This window comes from Tyto alba, unplaced genomic scaffold (genome assembly GCF_018691265.1).
Source record: "Tyto alba isolate M040663 unplaced genomic scaffold, T.alba_DEE_v4.0 Super-Scaffold_40, whole genome shotgun sequence".
NCBI lineage: Eukaryota > Metazoa > Chordata > Aves > Strigiformes > Tytonidae > Tyto > Tyto alba.
In genome coordinates this window covers 50365188-50374865 of record NW_024881316.1, presented here as the reverse complement: position 1 = coordinate 50374865, position 9678 = coordinate 50365188, and the positions used below count along the sequence as shown (strand labels likewise).

The 9678-nt window shown below is 70.1% G+C and overlaps 1 protein-coding gene across 1 annotated transcript; it reads left to right on the top strand.

Annotated features, from left to right (window-relative positions):
- The first annotated feature begins 1342 nt into the window (after positions 1-1342).
- Positions 1343-9678, top strand: GAREM2 (GRB2 associated regulator of MAPK1 subtype 2). Its single transcript, XM_042802906.1, has 6 exons — positions 1343-1530; positions 3263-3403; positions 5179-5309; positions 6548-7663; positions 8240-8403; positions 8574-9678. Exons 1-6 carry the CDS (start codon positions 1419-1421, stop codon positions 9445-9447), a joined length of 2538 nt encoding a protein of 845 aa, XP_042658840.1. The 5' UTR covers positions 1343-1418; the 3' UTR covers positions 9448-9678.

Here is a 9678-nt window from a genome sequence, read left to right as displayed (position 1 = left end):
CCTCCCCATCCCTGCTCCATCCCTGTCCTTTCTCCATCTCTGTCCCCACTCTGTCCCCATCCCCGCTCCATCCCTGTCCCCACTCCCTCCCCATCCCTGCTCCATCCCTGTCCCTTCTCCATCTCTGTCCCTGCTCTGTCCCCATCCCTTCCCCATATCCCTGTCCCTGCTCCATCCCCATCCCTGCTCCGTCCCTGTCCTTGCTCTGTCCCCATCCCTGCTCTGTCCTTGTGCCCACTCTGTCCCCATCCCTTCTCCATCGCTGTCTTTGCTTATTCTGGCAATTTTTTATGTCCCAACACATTTGGGCTTTGCCCTGGAGGACCCAGCTGCTGCTCCGACGGCACCTTTGGGTATCCGTGTCATGTCGTGTGTCACCCCCCCATTTACCTGAACCAGGACCCCCCCTCCCTGCGCCGAGTCAGGCCCTCGAGGAGGGGTGGGGGTCTCTGGCACCCATCACCGGGGGGGTCTGGCAGCAGGCCTTTGCCTGGGGGTGCTGGGGGGGGGGAACACAGTGGGGTGGCAGGGGACAACACGCGGTGGCACGTCCCTGGGGCTGGGCACTGACCCCGCGGGCTCTTGCTGCTTCCTCCAGCTCCTTCATCCTCCTCATCCCAGGTGTCTGAGCACCCTGGGGTGGTGGCTGGGGGGGGGGGGGGGGGGGCGGGGCGTGGTGTCCCCGAGCCCACCGGTGCCCTCTGCTCCCCACCGCGGCACCCGCGGGGCTGGGGGTGGCCCCGAAATGCTGGTGGCCGGTGCGCGACGGCCGCGGAGCTCGGCCGGGGGCTCAGAGCCACCGCGGCTGCGGGGACCCCCCGGGCCTGGCGTCCCCAGCTCAGGGTGGCCGTGACCCCCCCCCGAATGTGCGGGGGGGAGTTCCCGCCTGGTGGGGGTCTCCGCTCCCGGTGCGGGTGCCACGCGTGCCTCGGGTCTGTGCTGGGGGGTCCCCGCTGGGGGATCGGGGTGTCCCATCCCCGCAGCCGCCCCCACCCCCATGGACCTCCAAGCCCTGGCGTTTCCTTGGGGAGGGGGGTGTCCCAGCGGCTCCCGAGCTGAGCCCCCCCCCCGTACCCCGGCAGGGCTGAACCCCCCCCCACACCCCCGCGGGCAGCTCTGTGTGTCCCCCCCCCCCCCGCCCCGAGCATCCCCCGCCTCGGGGGGGGGGGTCCCCGTGGAGGGAGGGGATGTCCCGCCGGGGGGTCCCCGCCCGCCGCCGCCTCCCCCGCCCCCGCCCCGGGGGGGGGTCCCGCCTGTCGGGGCGGGCGGGCAGGAGGGGCCGGGGGCGGGCGGGGGGCGGCTCCCGGCTGCCCCCGCTCCCCCCCGCCCCCCGGCCCCGGCCCCGGCCCGGCGGCGGCGATGGAGGCCGGTGCGGCCGCCCCCCCGCGCGGCCCGGGGCCGGCCTGAGCCGGGATGCGATGGAGAAGCTGGCGGCGGGGCTGGCCCGGCTCCGCTGGAGCCCCGCGGCGCTGCCCCTCGACGCGATCGTCAGCCAGTGCCGGCTGCCCACCCTGGTCTGCCTGGGGCAGGGTGAGCGGCGGGGGGGCGGCGGGGATGGGGAGGAGGAGGGGGAAGGGGGGAGGAAGGCTGGGGGACGAGGAGGAGGAGGAGGAGGAATCGGGGAGGAAGGCTGGAGGCACGAGGAGGAGGAGGGAGGGAGGGAGGGAGGCTGGAGTGATGGGGAGGAGGGAGGGAGGGAGGCTGGAGTGATGGGGAGGAGGAGGAAGGGAGGCTGGAGTGATGGGGAGGAGGAGGAAGGGGGGAGGAAGGCTGGAGGGATGAGGAGGAGGGAGGGAGGGAGGCTGGAGTGATGGGGAGGAGGAGGAAGCGGGGAGGAAGGCTGGAGGGATGAGGAGGAGGGAGGGAGGGAGGCTGGAGTGATAGGGAGGAGGAGGAAGCGGGGAGGAAGGCTGGAGGGATGAGGAGGAGGGAGGGAGGGAGGCTGGAGTGATGGGGAGGAGGAGGAAGGGGGGAGGAAGGCTGGAGGGATGAGGAGGAGGGAGGGAGGGAGGCTGGAGTGATGGGGAGGAGGAGGAAGCGGGGAGGAAGGCTGGAGGGTCGAGGAAGGGGGAGGGAGGGAGGCTGGAGGGACCAGGGGGAGGGAGGGAGGGAGGGAGGCTGGAGTGACGAGAAGGAGGAGGAGGGAGAGAAGCTGGAGTGATGGGGAGGAGGGAGGGAGGAAGGCTGGAGAGGTGAGGAGGAAAGCTGAAGGGATGAAGAGGAGGGAGGCAGGCTGGAGTGATGAGGAGGAGGGAGGGAGGGGTGGAGGAGAGATAGGAAGGCTGGGCAGGTGAGGAGGAGGAGGGAGGGAGGTTAGAGGGATGGGGAAGGGGAAGGAGGAAGGCTGGAGGAGGAAGGAGAGGGGAGGACTGGAGGGGTGAGGAGGAGGAAGGAAGGGAGGAAGGCCAGATGGGTGAGGAGGAGAAGAGATAGAGGAAGGCTGGAGGCGTGAAGAGGAGGAAGACTAGAGGCACCAGGAGAAGGGAGGAAGGCTGGAGGGAGGAGGAGGAGGGAGGGAGACAGGCCAGGCTGCTGCCCCAGGGCTGCTGCGGGTGGGACTGTTCTCCCGTGGGGGCCCGGGGCTGCCCCCCCAGACCCCCGACCCCCCTGACCCCCCCCAGCCCCCCACGGCCCCCCCAGCCCTGGGGCCGGCCACTGGTTGCTCCCCCCCCCCCCCCCCCCCCCCCCCTTACTGGGTGCCACACTGGGAGTGGTGGCACCAGGCTGGTGTGGACTGGGAGCCACCGCGTCCCCTCGCCACCCCCCCGGGGGACCCCCCCTGGATGTAACCCCCCCGCCCCAGGCAACAGGCTGGGGGGGGGCAGCGGGGGGGTGCAGGTTCCCCCTAGGGTGCCACCCTCCCCCCCCCCCCCCCCACGGAGCAGGGTGGGTGCTCGGGGCCAAGCCGGGGGTGGGTGCCAGGGCCTTGGGGTGCAGCAGGTTGGGGGGGGGGGGGGGGGGGGGGCAGGGGGTGGGGCGGGGGGGGGTGGTGTCCCCCTGTGCCGGCCCCGACTCAATAAACTTGTTGTTCGCGGCGGCTGCAGCTTTTCAGGGGGGGACAAAGAAATTTGTTTCCTGGGCAACTGGCGGCTCTTGGCAGCGGGCACCTGCTCATCCCTCCGGCTGCCCGTCCGTCCGTCCGTCCATCCGTCCGGCTGGCGGACGGCCGCCCCCGGGTGGCCCAGGGAAGGGGGGGGGGGGGTCCTGGGGATGGTGACAGCCCCGTCGCGTGTCCCCCCCCCACCCCCCCCCCCCCCGGCAGGTGAGCGCGTGGAGGGGGTGAGCGCCCAGGACGTGCTGCTGGTGCACTCGTGCCGGCAGTGGACGACGGTGACGGCTCACAGCCTGGAGGAGGGACACTACGTCATCGGCCCCAAAATCGACATCCCGCTCCAGTACCCAGGTGGGGGTGGCCGGGGCGCGAGGGCGAGAGTGTTCCCCCCTGGGGTGTCAGGGCTGGGACAACCCCCCCCCCCCCTCCCATCACCCCCCCACGCTGGAGGCTGAACTGGGGGGTGCTCCGGTATGGTCCTGACCAGGGGGGATGCTCCGCTTTGGGGGCTGCTCTCTGCCCCTCGCCCGCCCCCGGGGACAAGGATGGGATGGGAGAGGGATGGGGACACTGGCTGGGGTGGGATCCTGCCAGGGACAAGGATGGGGACAGGGAGGGTGGGGACAAGGATGGGAGAGGAATGGGGACACTGGCTAGGATGGGATGCTGCCAGGGACAGGGATGGGATGGGGACAGGGATGGGATGGGGACAAGGATGGGGACAGGGAGGGTGGGGACAAGGATGGGAGAGGAATGGGGACACTGGCTGGGGTGGGATCCTGCCAGGGACAGGGATGGGATGGGGACAGGGATGGGATGGGGACAAGGATGGGGACAGGGATGGGATGAGGGTGGGGACAAGGATGGGAGAGGGATGGGGACAGGGATGGAGAGAGGGATGGGGAGAGGGGTAGGGACAGGGAGGGGATGGGGATGGGGACAAGGATGAGACAGGCATGGGGACAGGGACAGGATGAGGATGGGGACAGGGATGGGATGGGGATGGAGATAAGAATAGGGATAGGGATGGGAACAGGAATAGGATGAGTCTGGGGACAGGGCTGGGATGAGGGTGGGGACAGGGCTGGGGACAGGGCTGGGGTGGGCGATGCAGCCGGAGGGGCTGAGATGCCGGCGGCCGCCGTAGCGAAAGCCTCAGTGACCGCCGTAAGTGCTCGCCATGTCGGTAACGAGTCCTGCTAATAAATAAATCACGGGAAATGGAGCGGGGGAAGGGTTCCCTGCCCGTCCCGTGGCGGGGGGGGGCCGAGGAGGAGCGGGCTGGGCAGCGCCTGCACCGATTTCGGGGGGCTCGGCTGTGCCCGAGCTGGGGGGGATGTGTGTGTGTGGGGGGGTGTGTGTGTGTCCCCCGGCATGTGGAGCCTTGAGGGGCTCCTGCGTGGGGCCGGCTGGCCTGGGCGCCCCGGGGGATTAATATTCCCCTCAGGTCCGGCCCCGCCGAGCCGATGCCAATGGTGACAGTTTCGCCGCCGGCCGCAGCCCCCCCAATGCCCCCCGCTCCTGCCTTTGCCCCCGCTGCCACCCCTGCCACCGAGCCCCCCGCCCCTGCTCCCCTCCCCAGTGGCTCTCCCAGCCAAGGCATGGGGGGGGGGATGTGGGGGTGTGTGTGTGGGGGGGTGTCACAGAGCCCTGGGGGGGGATGAAGGTGGGTTTGGGGGGGGCAGTGGGGGCTCCCTGCAGTGCTGGCCCTGCCCCAGGCGGGGTCCTCCGTCCCCGGGGCATTTCTGCGGCAGTTTTGGGGTGGCTCCTGCAGCTCCGGGGGTGCTGGGGTGGCATTGCCAAGACACCCCAAGTGCTCGGGGCTTTGGGTTTTTTCCCCACCCCAAAGCCCCCCCCCCCGGATGCTGCGTGTGGGGGACACAGGCATGGCGTGGGGGGGGGACACACGCATTGGTGTCCCCTTGAAGCGCTGACTGAAGCCCACAAAAATGTGTGTGCCCTCCCCACCCCCCCCAAAAAAAAATGTGCTGAAGACCCCCCGGGCGCCCTTGAGGGTGGCTGCCCCCCGCCCCCGCCACGAAGGGCCGTGCTGGCCCCAGGGTGGGTCACAGCAGGTCCGTGGGCGCTGGGCTCCTCACCACCATGGGCTTGGTTGCCCCACGCAGGGAAGTTCAAGCTGCTGGACCAGGACCGGGACATCCGCGAGCCCGTGCAGTACTTCAACAGCGTGGAGGAGGTGGCCAGCATCTTCCCAGACCGCGTCTTCGTCATGGAGGCCATCACCTTCAGCGTGAAGGTCCGCACGGGGACAGCAGGGGATGGCGCTGGGGGAGCAGGGAATGGCAGTGGGAGGGCAGGGGACAGCAGGGGACAGTGGTGGGACAGCAGGTGAGTGGCAGGGAGGGGTGGTGAGGCAGCAGGGGACAGCAGGGTTTGGTGGTGGGACATCAGGAGAGGACAGTGGGCCAGCAAGGGATGGTGGTGGGACATCAGGGACGGTGGTGGCACGTCAAGGTGTGGAGGTGGGGATAAGGGGGGGGGGGTGGTGGGGGGTCAGGTGGGAAAGCAAGGGGTGGTGGTGGGAATAAGGGGAGGGGGGGTGGTGGGAAAGTGAAGGTTGGCGGTGGGACATTGGGAAGAGGTGGGTGGGACAGCAGGGGATGGTGGTGGGACTCGGGGGATTGTGGTGGGAGGTCAAGGGTCGGTCGTGGGACATCAGGGCTAGTGGTGGGACTTCAGGGGGTGGTGGTGGGATCTTGGAGGGGGGGGTCAGTGGTGGGACATCAGGAAAGAACAGTGGGAGATGGGAGGGGTGGTGGGACATCAAAGGTTGGTGGTGGGGCATCAGGGGGTGTTGGTGGGACCTTGGAGGGGGTCAGTGGTGGGACATCAGGAGAGAACAGGGGGACAGCGGGAGATGGGGGGGTGGTGGGGCATCAAAGGTGGGTGGTGGGACATCAGGGGATGGTTGTGGGGCATCAGGGGATGGTGGTGGGGCATCAGGGGAGGGTGGTGGGGCATCAGGGATGGTGGTGGGGCATCAGGGGCAGGTGGTGGCACGTTGCAGGATGGTGGTGGGGCATCAGGGATGGTGGTGGGGCATCAGGGGATGGGGGGGGCATCAGGAGGTGGGGGCATCAAGGGATGGTGGTGGGGCATCAGGAGGTGGTGGTGGGGCATCAGGGGATAGTGGTGGGGCATCAGGGGCGGGTGGTGGCACGTTGCAGGATGGTGGTGGGGCATCAGGGGAGGGTGGTGGGGCGTCAGGGATGGTGGTGGGGCACCAGGGGCAGGTGGTGGCACGTTGCAGGATGGTGGTGGGGCGTCAGGGGATGGTGGTGGGGCATCAGGGGATGGGGGGGGGGCATCAGGAGGTGGGTGGGGGCATCAGGGGATGGTGGTGGGGCATCAGGAGGTCGTGGTGGGGCATCAGGGATGGTGGTGGGGCATCAGGGGCGGGTGGTGGCACGTTGCAGGGTGGTGGTGGGCCGTCGGGGGCCAGCGGGGTCCCACGGTGGGGCTGTCCCGGGGCAGGTGGTGTCGGGGGAGTTCAGCGAGGACAGCGAGGTGTACAACTTCACCCTGCACGCGGGGGACGAGCTGACGCTGATGGGGCAGGCGGAGATCCTCTGCGCCAAGACGGTGAAGGAGAAGTCGCGCTTCAACACCATCCTGCGGAAGCTGGGCAAGGCGGCGGCGCCGGCGGGGGCCCGGCAGGTGAAGGGCAAGATGCCGTGCCTGATCTGCATGAACCACCGCACCAACGAGAGCCTCAGCCTGCCCTTCCAGTGCAAGGGCCGCTTCAGCACCCGCAGCCCCCTGGAGCTGCGGCTGCAGGAGGGCGAGCACACCATCCGCAGCATCATCGAGAAGGTGCGGCTGCCGGTCAACGTGGCCGTGCCCAGCCGCCCCGCGCGCAACCCCTACGACCTGCACGCCATCCGCGAGGGCCACTGCTACAAGCTGGTCAGCATCATCTCCAAGACGGTGGTGCTCTGCTGCATCCTCCGCCGGGACGAGCTGGTCCCCTTCCACTTCCTCCTGCTGACCGACATGCCCCGCTTCCAGCTGCCCGAGGGGCTGCTCGCCGGCGACCCGCAGCTGGAGAAGCTGCTGCGGGACAGCGCGGCGTACTGCCGCGACCGCTTCAACCCCGACGAGTACTCGCGGGCCGTGCGGGAAGCCAGACCCGATTTTTCGGAGGAGTGCGCCAGCCCCCGGCGCCTGCGGCTCTGCCTGCCGCCTCGCGCCCGCGAGGAGCTCAGCCAACCCTTCCAGCGCCTTGCCCTCTGCGCCTGCAGCGCCGCGGGGGGCCGGGAGCCCACCGCCCGCTGCCGAGGGCCGCGGGGCGTCGCGGGGGGCACCCCGCGCCTGCCTTTGCCCGAATTTCCCGACCCCGACCGGGAATACATGACGCCCGACTGGGCCGAGCCCGAGTTCAGGACTCAGGAGCCGCTGGAGATCCCCTACGAGGAGCTTTGGAGCAACCCCGGCGCGGAGGGCGGCGGCGAGGCGGGCAGAGGCGCCGGCCGGCAGGACCGCGGCTCCTTGGGGGCCGTCACCCCGCTGGGCTCCCCGCATCGCCCCGGCGTGCCCGGGGACGAGCCCCGCGGGGACACCCCACCTCCCGTGCCACCCAAGTCGGAGGCGGTAAGAGCCAGGGTGCCGTCCCCAGGGATGGAGAAGGACCACCCCCCTACCCCCCCCCCCCCCCCCGGGGTCCCGCCGGCCACCCCGGCTGGGGGTGACGCAGCAGGCGAGCTCCCCATCCCCAGTGTCACCCCAAATCCTCAGGACGCCCTCGGACCACGGGGTCCCCGCTTCCCCAGGGCACCGTGGGGTTCCTGAATCTCTTGGGTTTCCCCGCACCGTGGGGGACCCGAATCCTCCGGGCTCCCCTGCACCATAGAGGGGAGGGGGGGAGTGGGGGGGCACCCAAAATTTCAGGCTCCCCCTTTGTTGTGTGGTACCTAACTATTCTAGGCTCGCTGCGCCACGGGGCGCACAGTTCCCCGGGGCTCCCCGTTGGTATTTCATGGCTTGAGCAGGACCGCCTGCCCCCCCCCCGTCAAATCCCCCCCTCATTGCCCCCCTCCAGCTGCAGGGTCTGGGGGGGGATCAGACCCCCCTGCCCCCCATCCCACCCACCCTGACACCAGCAATCGGGGTGTCTGATGGTGCTCATCACCCCCAAACCCCCCCCCCCCCCCCGCCTCCAACTTCCAGGTGAAGGAGGAGTGTCGGCTGCTGAACGCCCCCCCCGTGCCGCCCCGGGGCAGCCGCCCCCCGGCCCCCCGCAGCCCCCCGGCCCCCCTGCGCTGCCCGAAGCTGCCGCCCGCTCCCTCGCCCAGCCCCAGCCTCTCCTACTACTCCTCGGGGCTCCACGATGGGTGAGTGGCTCCAGGGTGGGGGTCGGGATGCTGCGGTGGGAAAGGGGGGGGAATGGTGTGTTGACACCCCCCACCCAGGGTGGGGGTGGGGATGGCGATGGAACCCCCCCCCCCCCCCCCCAGAGATGGAGGCCTTGGGGGTGATGATGACGGTGCCCTTCCTCCGGCAGGTCGGTCCCGCGGAGCGGCAGCGGCTCGCCCTCGCCCGACGCCTACTCCCTGTACTGCTACCCCTGCGCCTGGGGCGACTGCAAAGCCGGGGACCCTCCCGGTCGCCCGCTGCCCCCTGCCGCGTTGCCCCCCAACACCCAAACCTCCTGGTCCGACCCTTGGGCGTACGCCGAGGCCGGCAGCGGCTGCTTGCTGCTGCCGCCGCCGCCGCCCCTTGGGGCCGAGCCCCCCCTCAAACCCTACCGCAGCTGCCCCCGCCTCAAGCCCCCGCACCCCCAAAAACGCTTCGCTCCCTTCGGGGCGCTCAACCCTTTCGCCGGCCCCGCCGAATGGTTGGAAAGCCCGGAGTGGCCTAAGCCGCCTTCGGCCCCCGTCGCACCTTCCTCCTCCTCCTCCTCCTCCTCCCCGGAGCCCTTCGCCCCCGCCGAGGAGCCGGCGCCCCCCCCGCGCCCCCCCAAGGGGTTTGAGGGGGACAGCATCGTCATCCGCGGGGCGGCCCCGCTCTCCCCCGCCGTCCTGCGCGGGGCCGAGGGCGGCGTCACCCGCGTCTACCTGGCTCAGGGGGTCATCGAGGTGCCGCCGGCGGCGCGGGGGGACGGGGGGGCCCCGCCGGCCGCCCCCCGGCCCAGCGGGGACGGTTCGCCCTGGCTGCCCCCCGCCGACCTCTCGGCCCTCTCGCTGGAGGAGGTTTCCAAGTGCCTGCGCTTCATCGGCCTCTCCGAGGACGTGGTCAGCTTCTTCGCCCGCGAGCGCATCGACGGCAGCATCTTCGTGCAGCTCAGCGAGGAGATCCTGGCCGACGACTTCCGCCTCACCAAGCTCCAGGTGAAGAAGATCATGCAGTTCATCAAGGGCTGGCGCCCCAAGATTTAGCCCCCCACCACCACCAACCCCGTGGCTCTGCCCCTCCCCACGGGCTGGGGGGGGTTTTTTTCCTCCCCTCCGGCAGCTCAGCCCTATCGCCCAGCCCTCCCCCCTTTCTGTTTTAACACTGGACGGTAATTTCGGCCCAAACGGGGCTGGAAAATACTGGAGTTTGTGTTGACCGGTTTAACTTAATCCTTGTGGATTAGCTTAATAAACGTACGGGAGAAAAAAAAAAAA